The sequence below is a fragment of the Balaenoptera musculus genome, chromosome 8 (genome assembly GCF_009873245.2).
Source record: "Balaenoptera musculus isolate JJ_BM4_2016_0621 chromosome 8, mBalMus1.pri.v3, whole genome shotgun sequence".
In the NCBI taxonomy this organism is placed as follows: Eukaryota; Metazoa; Chordata; class Mammalia; order Artiodactyla; family Balaenopteridae; genus Balaenoptera; species Balaenoptera musculus.
Genome location: NC_045792.1, coordinates 60,419,290 through 60,434,812, shown reverse-complemented (window position 1 = coordinate 60,434,812; position 15,523 = coordinate 60,419,290). Strand labels below are relative to the sequence as shown.

At 47.9% G+C, this 15,523-nt stretch overlaps 1 protein-coding gene across 1 annotated transcript in view; it reads right to left on the bottom strand.

Annotated features, from left to right (window-relative positions):
- The window catches only part of DNHD1 (dynein heavy chain domain 1), a 77,986-nt gene that overhangs the window by 34,232 nt on the left and 28,231 nt on the right, over positions 1–15,523 (bottom strand). The window contains 11 exon segments of the mRNA XM_036861305.1: positions 75–172; positions 480–605; positions 1,988–2,195; positions 2,744–2,838; positions 3,224–3,422; positions 3,524–3,651; positions 8,631–8,983; positions 8,985–9,115; positions 9,609–9,766; positions 14,110–14,353; positions 14,444–14,709. Coding sequence (XP_036717200.1) covers positions 75–172; positions 480–605; positions 1,988–2,195; positions 2,744–2,838; positions 3,224–3,422; positions 3,524–3,651; positions 8,631–8,983; positions 8,985–9,115; positions 9,609–9,766; positions 14,110–14,353; positions 14,444–14,709 — 2,006 coding nt within the window.

The window sequence follows — 15,523 nt, the reverse complement described above, 5'->3', positions numbered from 1 at the left end:
GCGGCATCCCCCTCCCGCCCCGAGCCCCACTGTCCAGTAGCACTTGCCCACCCTGCCACACCCCCCTTCCCTACCAGGTCAGAACTAGGAAACTGGATCTTCATCTCATGCAGAACTTTATTCAAAAAGATCCACTTCTGCTGGAAAGTCACCCACACCTGCAGCAGGGCACCTGTGAGAAGCAGCCAGGGGAACACTGGAGGGAGACTAGGGCTCTAGCTTCTGCGAGGGGGTCCAGCCTGCTCCTGCCCTCTTGGGATGCCCCACCCCCCAAAAACTCTGCTTAGCAGGACCCAGGGACCTTGCTCGAAGGAGAGAAAACCTGCAGCGTGAATAAAGACCTGGTCACTTCAGCCCAAGAAGTGGCCCTGAAGGAGGTCCTCACTCTGTCCTCACCCACCCCCGACCTCTCTCCCCATCCTTCTGGGCCATCTCACCTCAGGACCCACCCACCAGCCCAGCTAGAGGCCTGCACTCACTCAGGCCATGCATGATAGTCACCCACTCCAAAGCCATTTTGTTTAAGTCTCCTGACTTCTGGATGGCCAGGATCTTGAACAACACCTGAAGACTTTCCTGGATAGAATCCTGCAGGTTGCTGTAATCTAAGGAAGAGTGGGCTCGAGCTGAGCTGAGCTGGCAGTCAGATGGGGCAAGGGCAGGGGTGACTGATACCCAAAATAAACTGAAACTCACAGATCTCAAACTACTCTCTAGAAGACACAAACTTTTTTTCTTCTACTAGTTGAACCTAGTTGCTCACCAAGAGCCAGAGTGTGTTTGCAAACTTGTTTATGTGAGTTCTGTTTGTGTGAGTTATAATTTTAAGTACAGAATTTAATCTTATATCATGTTAACCACTGAAATATGGGTGGTAAAATAGTTGCTGGATCTATGGAAACTATGGAAGGGCTTCAGTAAACTAATAAAAACATGATATTAAATTAGATATAGGCAAGTCGATATTTTAAGATTGTGAAATTATAATAAAAATCTAGAAAAGTTCTGGATTCAGATAGCTTTACAAGTGTCCTCATGTCACTTCTCAACTTTACAGAAACTGAAAGTGGAAATAGCAGATGATGTATTAACGCAAGAAAGGCAGTGAGGAGCTTCTATCACTTGACTGCAAATCAAAGAAAATCTCTTGTCTTTAGGTTAAAAGGTTAGTAAATAAATGTACATTATATGATTTAAGCTAAAATAAAAATCTTAAGCCATGTATGCATATTTTATGATTTCCCTGTTTAACTTTTGGAATTCGCCAGTTGGGTTTCAATTAGGCTGGATAAGAGAATTTCTACTTTACTTCCCTAATTATACCATCTTGAGTACCCGTACATACGCTGCTCCCTCTGCGTGGCATGCCCTTCTCCCCTTGCAAATTTGGCAAACTCCTACTCCTTCAGAAGTCAGAATGAGGCCTTTGCCTAAGGGAAGGGAAGATTTCTCTAACTCTGCTGGTCCCTTGATGTTGGTCCTCTTTCTGAGATGCTACTGCCCTCAGTTAGGTGCTCTGTCATGCACCTGTCTCTATTCTCTTGTCCCTCTCTCACTGGACTGGGAGTCCGCAAGGGACGGGACTTCGGTCTGTAAATCTCAGAGTCTCCTGCATTTGGCTCAGAAGAGGCAGGTGAGTTCGATGAGGGAATGACAAAGGAATTAATGAGTGGGTGCAGTCTGGAGGACAGAGCATTGAAAGCTGGAGAGACGTGACCATGAGGAATTTCTTAGCACACGCAGAAAGGGGAGGACCTTTGCTGAAGAGGCCAGGCATTGGGTGGGAGGGAGTGGGTGGGGGGCTCCCAAGAAGATTAAGACTGTACGAGAGCTACGTGGAAGATATTGTCTCAGAACAGACTGATGGCTCAGGCTGTCCAGGGGGGAGGGGGCCCTGGCTAGAGAAGCCAGATCCGGCAGGGCTTGGGGGATGAATACGCTCCCCAGCAGCAGGGGCTTTCACTGGGCCGCGAGGGCTGGGTCTCACCTGAAAGGATGAAGGTGCCACTATCCTTGCCCACCACCTGCCACTGGGGGCTGCGGGGCGCTTGTCTCTTGGAGCGCTCTGAAGCTGGGGGCTCGTACGGCACGTGCAGGATGAAGTTGAGCAGTCGCAGCTGTCGTGCTTCCCAGGCCCGCTGCAGCTGCAGTAGGGCCTCTTGGGCATGAGTCCGTATGTTTTCACACCGCCAGATCTGGAACAGTTGGGTCTCAGGAACCAGGACTGGCTAATGGCTCAGGGGATAGCCTTGGAGCTGGGACTCGAGGGCCAGGGCCCAGGAGAGTGGAGGTCTCAGAGATGGAGAGTGGGACCATCAGGCTTCAAAGACAGGCCACCAGCATCACACTGTGACCAAGGGCTGCTGCCCTGAAACCCACTTTTTTGCAAGGCTCCAGCTGAGCAGACAATGCCTCAGTCAGCTCATGCTCTTTTGGGCCAGGGTAAGTGTTGGGGGACATCTGCCATCCTGTGTGCCCACAACTTCAGGGCTGCCACCCACTTCCTTCCCCTGGGAGGGAAGGGACATACTTTCCATCACAGAGCATCTGGAACCACCCATCAGATCCCCATACCCTCCAGGCAGGCTAGCAATCTCAACCCCACCCCACTACAAGCCAATACCCACTGTCCTCCTTGTCTCAAGGGGCTGCTAAGCCTTAACTGGCTCTATTAGAGCTTAGCAAACAGGCCCTGGGCTTGGACCACCTTTCCTTTGTGGGCGGACAGCGGGGGGGAGCCCACCTCTTTGATTCGATCTGTAAACTCCAGCAGGGGACAAGAGAGCAGCTGGCCCACTGTTAGGAGCTCTATGTTGTGGAGATCGCCTAACCCTAAGTCTGGAGGGGGAGGGACAACAAGTCAGAGCAACTCTCGGTCTTTGGCAGAGACCAGCCCAGCCCAGCCCAGCTCCCAGACAGCATGTCTCAGAGCACGACACAGAGGCAAGGGCCCAGAACCTAAGGTCCAGAGCACAATTCAGAGTCCAGAGGTAAGACTCCAGCCCAGCCCAGCCCAAGTCAGCAGAGAGGACCCACATGGTAGTGCGAGAGGTTAAGAATGTTTGTCCCTGTGGGGGAAAGGAGGCTGTGGTCCGTGAGGGAAGACCAGGGCAACCTGAGGAGGAAAGGTGTTTCCAAAAAGAGCAATAGGGAACTTAGTTGTCCCATTGTTCAAACCCTACGTACTTCCCTTCCCCTCCCTTCTGACTCTACCCAAACCCACCTCGCAGGAGGGCTTGGCAGTTGACGTTCTGCAGCTGGAGGCTGCCCAGCCTGGTGAGCAATGGCAGGAGGCTGCGGAACTCCTCCAGCACGTGCATGCAGCGCTGCAGAACTGGGCTGTGCAGCCCCAGGGTTGCACTCATCTGGGCCGCCTCTGTCAGCCAGCCATCTGTCTTCTCCTGGGCCACAGCCAGATTGAACTGTAGGGAGAAAGGCACACTGGCAGCTGGAGACCCTTCCCCACCCCGACCCCTGCAGACTCTCCACTCCCAGGCAGGGGGTCCAAGGAGGGTGTCAGCACCTTGGCAAAAGCCATGCACTTCCATTCGCTGATATTTTCAGAGATGACTCGGTACAGGTGCCAGATGCACTGCTGCTGCACAATAGGACAGGTCCCACAGACTGGCAAGGGCACAGGACTCTCGTCCCCTGTGGGATAGGGCTTGCTGAGGCCCAGGCTATGTGCAGGGCTGGGGGTGGGGGCATGATGGGGGATGGTCAGTCAAGAGCCCATAATGACAGAAGGGAGGGTCCTGAAAGTGCCAGGGACAGGGCAGGTGGGGTTGCCCAAAATTGTTCAGTACAATAATCCAAGGGAGAGTTAGTCCAAGGAAAGAATATCTAGGAAAATGTGATAGTGATGAAAGGGAAGGATTCCTCTTCTATTAGTTTCTGTCTCACTTATGCCACTCTGGCCACACCACACTCTTTACTGTTGCTCAGATACACCAGGCGTGCTCCCTCCTGCTGAGGGCCTTTGACTGGCAGTTCATTCTTTCTGGAACACACTTCCCCTAGAAAACCACATGGCTCAGTCCCTCACCACATTCAAGTCCTTGCTCAAATATCACCTTCCGAATGAGGCCTATGCAGTCCACCTCATTAAGAACTGCTAGCCACCCTCCCGGGCATTCCCAACCCCTCCTAGCCTGCTCTACTTTTTTTCTATACCATTTATCACTTTCTAACATATTCCATCATTTGGTTATATTTTATGTTTATTATTTGTTGTCTTTCTCTCCCAGCTAGAACGTTCAGTTCATGAGGGCAGGGGTTCTGTCATTTGTTCATTGATATACCTCAAGCATGGTGCACAGTAGGCACTCAACAAATATGTGTTGGACAAATGAATGAGTTCAGTGGGATGCATATGAAAAAAGATCTGGCCCACAGGGAGGACCGTAAGGGGTAAATGGTGATGTTCCCTATTTTGTCTGTCTCTGACCATTATTCCCTCCCTTCATCTCACAAGCTTCTGCATTAGTTCTTAACCAAAATTTATATTCATTTTTGAGATATGTGTCAAAAATAATTTGTTATTAATAATAATTATAGTACTGAGGTTTGCAATTTACTTAAAAGACATCAGACCAGATTCAAGAATATTGCAATAAAACTGTCACTCTCATTCACTTGAATTCCACTGTACCTTCTTGAGTGAGAGAAAAAGTGAAAAAGCTACACCCAAATGCTGAGAACCATGCATCTTACATGATGCATCATCCATCATGCAGGTCTGAGAATCACTAGGCTATCAGAGCTCTGATCTAACCAAAACACAAAACAAAACCAAACCCGAAAAACCACACACACAAAGTAAATTAAACTCTTTAAATCTTCCTTTGTCTGAACTCAAAAGATCCAGCTAGAAACCCATATAATCTTTTTTTTTTGGCTGCGCCATGAGGCTTGAGGATCTCAATTCCCAGACCAGGGACTGAACCCGGGCCAGAGCAGTGGGAGAGTTCGGAAGTCTAACCACAAGACCGCCAGGGAACTCCCCCCGTATAATCTTTGATAGCAGTTGTCTTAACATTAAATATTGAACAAGTAAAGAACTCTCTTTGTAAGAAGGAGCAGACATAGTATCTCCAGACACACGAGAAAATAAAGACAAACTTGAGGATTGTCTATTCTGTAAATTCCATTGCATGTTAAAACTTTTTATTTGGAAATGCTATCAAACTTTTTAAAGTTGCAAAAAAAAAATAGTAAAAAGAATTCCTGTATACCCTTTATCAAGATCACCTTTTGTTAACATTTTACCCATTCTCTTTACCATTTGTGTTTACATGCTCTGTGGGTGTCTGGGCAGGTGTGTATACACACACAAATGCATAATTCTTCTCTGAACTATTTAAACTAAGTTACATATATCATGTCCCTTTACCCCTGAATACTCAAGTGTGTATTTACTAAGAAAAGGGATATTCTCTTCTACAACGTTGGTACAATTATCAACTTCATATATTACATTGATATAATACTTTTATCTGATCTACTGTCTATACTTCCATTTTGTCAGTTGGCCTAGTAATGTCCTCTATAGCATTTTTTTTCCCCTCAAGTACAGCATCCAGTCTAGGGTCAAGTACCATATTTACTTGTCATGTCTCCTCAACTTCTTTTAATCTGGAACATTCCCCACAGTCTTTTGTAACATAGACATTTTTGAAGTAGACAGTCCGCTTTCTCCCTTTTTTGTTAACAGAAAGTTTCTTGTGCTGTGTTTCTATGCTTCTTTTCATGGCTGAGGTTGTAAAATCACTCTCAGCTGGACTGTTGAATCGGTAATGCTGGACTGTTGAATCGGTAATGTTGTGTCCTCTGGGTATCACGTCTGGAGGTACGTGATGTCCATTTGTGTCTCATCTGTCCCTCATTGGCGATATTAATTTTGATCACCTTCAAAATGTTGCCCAATTTCTCCACTGAATTATTACCTTTGCAACTAATAAGTAGTCTCTGAGGGATACTCTCTAAGACAGTGCAAATATTCTGTTCCTCATCAAATTTGCCCCCGAATTTGGCATTCATTGATGATCCTCTCCCAATATTTACCATGATGGTTGGCAAAATGAGGGCCCTCTCCAGCCCTCCCTTCACACTGCCCAGCTGGCTCCGGCATTCTACTGTAAGCACAAGTCCTCATTTCTCCCTCACTGATTTATCTACTTAGTATTAGTATGGATAATACATTCCTGTTTTTTTCAGTAGTTTACTTTGTACTTCCACTGGTGGTCAAATTGTCCCAGATTTGTCCAGTTGGCATCCCTTCTGTGTCCTTGTGCCATGTCCCATCACTTTTAAAAAGAACTTAACACTTCCTTACTTTCTGGCTTAAAAAGATATTCCACTCTCATCTTGTACCTACGCTGCCATGGCCCTGGAATCATTCATTCTCTGAGGAGCCCTGATTCCTTTTAGTGGGGAATGGTATTAGAAACTACGATCTGGGCACAATGTGGCTCCTTGCTATTGGAGTGTATTTCCTTCTTGGACTCTTCAGTAGACAGAGCTAGGAAATATGTTCATGTATATATACACATATACATACACTTATATACATATACATGTGCACTTAATCAAACAAATACAACATGTGTATGTGTGTTTTAAAATGCAATGGAAATTGCAGGGACTGCCCTGGTGGCACAGTGGTTAAGAATCCGCCTGCCAATGCAGGGGACACGGGTTCGAGCCCTGGTCTTGGAAGATCTAACATGCCACGGAGCAACTAAGCCCATGCGCCACAACTACTGAGGCTGCACTCTAAAGCCCACGAGCCACAACTACTGAGCCCGTGTGCCACAACTACTGAAGCCCGTGCACCTAGAGCCCATGCTCCGCAACAAGAGAAGCCACCTCAATGAGAAGCCAGTGCACCGCAACGAAGAGTAACCCCCACTCGTCACAACTACAGAAAGCCCACGCGCAGCAACGAAGACCCAATGCAGCCAAAAATAAATAAATAAATTTATTTTTTTAAAAAAAGAAAGAAATTACAGAGTAGACACCACAGAAAATGGAAGCTTATTAAGATAAATTCACATTTCCCCAGAACTCAAAAAAAAAAAAAAAAGAATAAAAGAAATAATGATGAAGCAGATGAAAGAAATGGAGGAGAGATCCAGAAAATCCAACATACAAATAAAAATTCTGAAAGGGGAGCAGAGCAATTGTAAGAGCCATTATCAAATAATCGAAAAAAAGATTACCTACAAAGGAAGAAAATCAGATTGATATCAGATTTGTCCAAAATGATAAATGTCAGAAGACAGTGATGTAATATCTAAGTCTGGACAAAAAAAATTTGTGACTTCAGAAGTCAATATTTAGCCAAGCTGTGATATAAGGACATTATACAGTCATTCTTAGCCATAAGAAGTTTAGAAATTTTAACACCTCCAACTCCCTTCTTAGGAAAAAGAAATACTCAAAGAATTATTGCAGCCATCCAAGGAAGGAGTGAAAATAATGAAAAGATGTGGTACTTTAAAAATTGGCAGTGGGTAAACAAAACCATTAAACCTTAGATATCAAAATAGTTGTTAACACAGTTATAGAACAAAGCAAATGTCAAAGGTAGTAAGTAAAATAAAAGATACGTAGTGGAGAATAAAGAGTAGTATTAATGGTCTTGATCTAAGACCCTAGATTATTTTTAAAACTGGGAGTTTGGTGAGGAGACAGGGACGGAAGAAAGAAGTAAAAGCAATGCTGTGGGGTTTCCTGGGCCTAACCCCACAAGGCCTGAGTCCCCTACTCTGCTTTTCCACAAATGTCCCAACCACTAGCAGGAAAGGTCAAGGTCTGGTCTACATCAGTTACAGTATAGGATGAGGGTCTCCCAATACTTGACCAAAGAAAAAGCCCCTTGTTTGAGGATGGTCCCACAGTGTCTTCCACCTCACATTTGGTCAAATGGCCCTCCCTGGGATTGAGGATCCCACAGGCAGAGATGGTAACGGTTGGCGGTTGGCCAAGAGGCAAGTCAGAAGCAGTGTGCCCTTCCAAGGGATACAAGTGACCAACAGAACTGACTGCACCTGAGAAAAGAAACTGGAGCCTACAAAGTTTTTTACGTGCAGAGGGGAGCCAGCCTAGCTACACCACTGCACAGAAGGGCTAAGGCCAATAGTTCTGTCCCGGTCTCCTCCTAGGGGCCGGTGAGGCCTTTAGTAGCCACCTCTCTCCACCACATTGGCTGGAAGCAGTGGCCGTGGAGCATCAAGACCCCTTTTTATCTGGGACCTGCTGCCTGGTGTAGGACTGGGTTGAACAGGGCTACACAAAGGCTAAGGACTACGATGAGGACACCTTTACATTTCTCCTGCACAGGCTTTTAGCCCTCTGACCCCATCACATTCTGATGGAACGCTCACCTATTTGCCTTCTCTACCAGACTGTGTGCCCCTGTATCCCCACCCTAAGCACAACACTTGACATACCCAATGTATTTAGATTTTGTCCTGCAGTTTTCACATATAAAAGAGACTAAAATGAAGGTATATGATTCCCAAGACTTGCTTAGGGTCACCCAAGATGCAGGTCCCTGAGTCCCAACCCTGATCTCAGTGGGAGGGGGCATCCCAGGGTGGCGATGGAGGGGGCGGGGCCCTCGGTACCAGTGAAGGTGGTGTAGGCATGGTGCAGTTCCCTGAGGCTGCTGGCTGTGTTCTGGAACTGACGCTCCAGGGAGATGAGCTGCCGTTCAGTGCTCCTCTGCTCCTGAGCAGGGTCCATGAAGGGACCGGACAGGGCCTTCCCAATCAGGCCCTCCAGCTCCGCCAGCGCCGCCGCCATCAGCTGCTGCAGCTTAGGCACAATGGCATGTTGCTCACTGAGCAGGAGCCCTGAGGCCTGGCTTTTCTCAAACTGGAATGACTCCCACGTGTCCAGAAGCTGCGGGGCGGGCAGAGGGCAGTCAAGCAGAGGTGGTTATGGGGGAGGGGCACTGGGAGAGACGGGAGAGGTGCCTTCTCACCGAGATGTCCAGTGCCTCATTCTCAGCACTGAAGACGCCAAAGTCGTTGCGGACGAGCTCATAGAGTGACCGCGTATATTCCATTCGCTCCTCCAGCTCTGGGTACCGCTCGTTGGCCTCGTTCAGCTGCAGGGACTACAGTATGAGACCAGCACTCCCACAGCCCTTTGCACTTCTCTAGGCCCATCCTGAGGGGCACTCCCACCTGCTAGAGGCTCCAGGCCCCAGCAGCCACCTTTTAACCAACTGGGATCAGGGCAATCTGGGATCAGATCCCCCATCTGACCTAGGTCTCCCTGAAGACAGCACAGTTCCTCCCCCATCAGATCGTTGCCCTGATGGCAGGGTATGGATCCCTACTTGACTGTACAGAGAGCAGAACTCGGTCTCTGAAAGCCAGACTTTATCTCTCTCAAGACACCAGGGCCTCCCCCTCTCATGATGATATTGAGGGCCACGTGAGCAGGATGAGAACTGGCAAGGGCAGACCACACATGTGAGCACAGTTTAAGAGCATCAAGCCCCGTCGAGAGCTCAGCTGAGACTTGAAGGGAGTGTGCTGGGCATGCGAGCGGGACGGCCCTGGATAAGCTGGGAAAGGAGAATGGGGAGAGCCCACCTTCTGGGAGCACCACGTGAGGGCGTGGATGTCTGAGTTGATGCTTTGGAAGGCCTTCATGAAATCTGTGAGCTCTGTTATTAGCTGCTGACCGCGGCTCCGGCATTCGTTCTGGACCTGTTCAAGAAGGTCCTTCCTGATGCTCACCAGCTTGGATTCTGAAGACAGGAGAGAGTTAGGCATGAGGGGGTGAAGTGCCAGGGGAGCGTGGCGGGGCCGGAGTGGGAGCAGGTTGAAGGGGCAGCCAGAGCATGAATTCGTTCCCTCAGTCACTGAACACTTACTGGACCCCTGCTTGGTGTCCAGTCAGCTGCAGTGCACTTGGGCCTGTGCTGGGCACTAGTAGACAAGAGTGATGAGTGAGACAGAAAGTGTTCCCACCCTCAGAAGCTCACAATATGGCAGCAGAGACAGACATATAAGGGGATAATCACATACCAGTGTGATAAATGCTCTTCAAAGAGCCCTCAACCTGGCTCAGTGAAGGGGCAGGAGGCCTGAGGATGCTGGGGAAGGCCTCCTCAGGGAAGGGGACGCCAAGTGGATGAAACTGTGTGCAAAGCCACAGGGATGCCGTGTCCATGAAGAGCAGAATGCCCACCACAGATAAACATTTTCTATCTGAGAAGTCTTACTGCCTCTGCTCTAGTAGAAGAGGTACCAAGAAGAGTGTGTCATCTGCCTTTTGGTTTTAAGGATTAAAGGAAAGAGGCTGTCAGGTGGATTTGGGGCTAGAAGATAATCTTGGAAGCTGGCTTTGGCAATATGAACACCTCCACTGTCGCCGAGGACAGGAATAATACCAACATGATACCTCGTCAAATCTAAGATAACACTGATTGTAAGAAGCACCATTATTTTACATACACCACGAAAAAAGAAAAGATGATGCCATCAATTATAATACACCTCTTAAGTTCAGAGATGTTAAAATATGCACAGAGCAGCAAAATACGATATAGAAATAGGGTCTGGAGTATGCCACAAAAATATAGTATAGAGTGCTTACTACATGCCAGACGCAGTGTCAACTACTTTACCTGTATTAACCCATTTAATCCTCACAAAACCCTTTGAGGTAGATACTATTATTGCCCCTGTTTTAAAGATAAGCAAAGTGAGACTCAGAGAGGTTAAATATCAACATCACACAATGCTTAGAGCAAGGATTCAAACTCTGGCAGCCTGGCTCCACTGTGTTATATTTTATGCTTTGAAGGGTGAAAAGTAAATTAACTCATCCTCCATGAGCATCTCTGCAACTGGAAAGTAGGACAGTGAGTTCCAGGCACAGGTAATTGAGACATACAGGGAATGGACCTGTTGGAGCTTTGGAGGAGGTAACGAATAGGACTTGGCACCCAGAGCTGAGACTGAGAAAACCAAGACAAGGGAACTTCTGAGGGGTACCCAAGGTTGAACAGAACACAAAGATGTGCACTTATCCTTTTTCAAACTATCCCATTGACCTATGACAGTAGCTAGGCCATTGCAATGGTGCCACTTTCTGACCAGCAGCACGGGGCCAGTGAAGACAGAGAGGAGCTCAACAGTGACACTGTGTGGTATAAGGGAGCAACGGACTGATAAAGTACCAGGGCTCCTCGGGGTTGGAAGTTGGAGATGGATGGGAAAACACATTTGAGAGGTATTTAGGGGGCAGAAGAATGGAAAGGATTTGGTGACAGGCTGGACGTGGTGGAGTTAGGGAGAGGGAAGAGTAAAGTATGAACTCAAGTTTCTGGTGAGGCCAACTTATAACAGTAGGTAATTCAAGTATTCAAGGGAGCCCAAGTAGAAGAGGAACAAAGTTGCAGGATAAGAAGATAGAATTAGATCAGCAAGAAGGATGAGAGTGGACAGAAGGGAATAAGGTGAAATGAAAAAAATTAAGCATCTACTGCATGCCACACTCAGTGCTAGGAACATTGCAAATAATATCTCATTTAATCCTCCTTCCCATAACCCTGTGAGCGACTACATTGTTATGCCTGTGTTACAAATAAAGAAACTGAAGCTCAGTGATCTGAAGTCATGCAAACCAGTAAAAAACAGAGCCAGGATTCTGAACCCTGTGCTTTTATCTCTCCATCTGCTCCTCTTGAAGAGGCCAGTTGAACCTGGACTAAGGACCAAGAAGCCAACAAACTAGAAAGAACACTGACTTCCTGAGCAAGAGTGGAGCAAAGCCTGCCCAAAACAGGGTCAGAAAGAAAGCAGGCCAATCACAGGTCCTCCTGTTCCTGCCTTGCCAGCCTGAATCCCCTGTGCATTTAGGAGCAAGGGTTGGGGAAAAAGCAGGGAGCTCTGTGGTCTAGAAGATGCCTAAGGAGGTATGGGCTTTCATCTGTGGAAGAGCAAAGGCAGGGAGGGCTAGGCAGGCAAGCACTTTCAAGCAAACTCTTTCAGGCCCACCTCCAAGGCCTCCCACCTTATAAAGAAAGCAGGGCTGGGGACTTCCCTGGCGGCGCAGTGGATAAGACTCTGCGCTCCCAATGCAGGGGGCCCGGGTTCGATACCTGGTCAAGGAACTAGATCCCACATGCACGCTGCAACTAAGAGTTCACATGCCACAACTAAAGAGCCTGCCTGCCGCAACTAAGGAGCAGGCGAGCCGCAACTAAGGAGCCCGCCTGCTGCAACTAAGACCTGGTGCAACCAAAGAAAGAAAGAAAGCAGGCCTGGAGGCCATGGATCTGAGAGTATCTAGTCTCTGCAGGAAGCAGACACGATTGGTTACTGCCATTCATGGGTGTTAGGTGACAAAACCTCTCTGTTTCCCAGAAGAACAAATCACCAGCTTCCCAATCTACCCCTCTGTGTGTTTCTCCACAGCCATCTCCTGCGTGGAGGCACTTAGCTAGTAACCAGTAGCATGAGACATCCTTCCCATGGAAAGGGAGGAAGAGAAAAGAGGAACAAGACTAGGTCTTAAACCAGATTTCTCAGAGACCCAGGGAGACCAGCTGGGCCTTGGCCTCGTGCGGGTAGGTAGACACATGAGGTGGGAAACTGAGATGGGCTGAGCGGGGAACAGACAGCAGAGTGGGCTTGAGCTCCACTTTCCATGTATCACTTTGGGAAGATACCCCCTTGCAGGGTGCCCTCATGCTCATATGACATGAGATAGGCACAGCAGAGCAGAAATCATGGTGTGATGTGTTGTGGCAGAAAGAGGTCCAAATATAATGTTCCCAAGCCCGCCACAGCTCCCAAATGGCAGGAGATACAGGAGATAGTGGAGAGTTGATAGCCAGTGGGCCCAGATGGGGTTCCTGTGTTGAGGGGCGAGGGACCCTTAAGCAGAAGCTATGGGGTGGCCAGCCTAAGACAAAGACTGGTTGAAGGGTTCACTAAAACCCTAAGGATATGTAATGTCAGCAGGAGCCAATGCAGAGCCGAGTCAGCAAAGGTAGACACTCTGGGCTCCTATTAGCCAGGAGAACACACGCCAGCTACACCAGCTCAGGACACAGCTGCACCAGGAGCAGCAAGGTCACAAGGAGGGCAGAGACCTCAGGGAAGGCAACAGAAGCCAGCAAAGAAGAGCACACAGCCCAGAAGCCCTCTCTAATGCCGGGGCCACCTTGGGGAGGAAAAGGAGTAGAGGACACTTGAAAATCAAAACAATCCAGAACTGTAGTATGAATTTTGAATTGACCAAATACCCAAAATAGACTGAATTAGACCAAAAGTGCTGCTTTAAATTAAAAAAAAGTGCACTTTCAATTGGAATACAGTTGTCCCTTCGGGGGACTGGTTCTAGGATCCCTGAGGATACCAAAATCCACACATTTTATAAATGGCATAGTATTTGCATATAACCTATATATGTCCTCCTGTATACTTTAAATCATCTCTAGTTTACTTATAATACCTAAAATGATGTAAATGCTATGTAAATAGTTGTAAATACAATGTAAATGCTATATAAACAGTTATTGGTTCAAGTTTTGCTTTTTGGAACTCTCTGGAATTTTATCCACAGACACAGAACACGCAGATTGGAAGGGCCAACTGTCTCTTTTTTCACCATCAGCAGAATTTAGGGCTACAGACTAAGCCAAGATCAGTTAAAGAGAGTAACTTTTTATACATGCAAATTGTAGTGTCAATTTTGACTTCTACATGTGGGGAGAGGGCACCCTTGATTCCTAGCCTGAGTTCTCCTAGCCTAAGGAGCAGGCTAGGATTTTTCTCAGTCACATTTGATTCGAACTACTTCCACACCATAAGAATAGAAAGTGCTAGGTGACAGGGACACAATTCCTAGGGAGTATGGTGAATGAGTAGAGCCAAGACAGGCGGAGAGGCTGTCCTCTGCAGTGATCACACCTTCAGTTGCAAAGGGAAGGGCCTGGGACCTGGGGCTTTGGGAGGCTGTACAGGTCCAATGAGGGGCCTGCACCAAAGGTCCCTGGAGGACACTGAAGGCCCAAGAAGGGCTGTGTGGATAAGGTACAGAAGGCAAAGGAAAGGAGGGAAGATAAGCAGCACTCACCCATCTCTACCTGTATGTCACGGCAGCTCAGCAGCAGCAGCCCGCCTTTTGTGATCAGCTCCATGGGTATGCTGGAGACACGGGCCTGCCAACCGTTTAGGCAGCTCACCAGCATCGCGTAGTTCTTGACAGGACAACCTCTCATAGACTCCAGCTTCTGAGGCCCCCAGGCTTGCAGGAACTCATAAATGCCTTTCATCCAGTGATGGTCCCTGCAGAATTCCTGCACCTCCCGCAGCATGCCCTAGGGGCAGACAAGGTGTTTAGGGCAGAGGTGGGTGGCTTTGATGGGAATTGGTGGCCACCATCCCATTCTTTAAACCTCTGTCCTCACCTCCAGCAGGGCCTGTTGTATAGCCAGTGCCTGCTGGATTCGAGGGCTGTTGTCCAGGTCCTCTTGCAGCTGCTTATAATTGGGGGGCAAGTACTGGCCCCGCAGCCGGTGCCCACAGACCTCCAGGGCTTCAGTAACTGTGTGAGACTTCCAGGGCCACACCAATCCTATACTCGGGCCGCAGAAGATGTCCACAGCGTCGCTGGGTTGGCCCTGGAACTTGGGCATCATGAAGTCCGTGTCCGAGTCCTCCTCTTCATGTTCTTCTAGGGGGGTACATGCCATAATTTTCCCTGGTCCTCCAGGGACCACACACAACCTCTCCCTCTACCCTGAGTGTGTACACACACATACAAACACACACACACACACACATTCTCTGTTCATGAGTGAGTTTACACATACATCTACATCATAAACACAGTACCAGACCCACCAAGGGAATTTATTAGTTAGGGTTCAGGTGCAGAGAACAGAATTCAGTCTAGCTAGTAAAAGCAGGGAGGAAATTATTATAGATTATTACATGGGTTGTGAATAACTGCAAGAGCTGAAAAACAAAAACACTCTAGGCCAAGTGTCTAGGGCTCTGTGCTGCCTGGTAAATTGGGATGTCATTGCCATACCACTAGCTACATAAGCACATGATCATGTGATTACGAGCCCCACCAGCAGAATGGATGGCATATGCCCTGCCTCTCTCCCCTACTTACCTCAATTCTGAGCTGAAGTCACATATAGATCTAAATCACATATGACTCCCAGCCGCAAGGGGGTCTGAGAAACACAGTTTATAGCACTCTAGCCTCTGCAGAACAGAGGAGGAGGTGAGAAAGGAAGCTGAGCAAGCCCGTCCTCAGTATCCGTCTTAAGGAATATCCTTGAACTTGGCCTCCCCCTTAATTCTTAGAAACTGTTTAACTGCCAATTTTAGTATTTGTGTTAAAACTTTGCACAAAAAGGGAGAAGAAGCATCGAAACGTTCAGAAATTAGATCCATACTGCCAACACCTAAACACCACAGTGCCCGCAAGGGCCCATCCTCAGATCTCTTCTCTTCCCCATCAGTACTCACTTTCT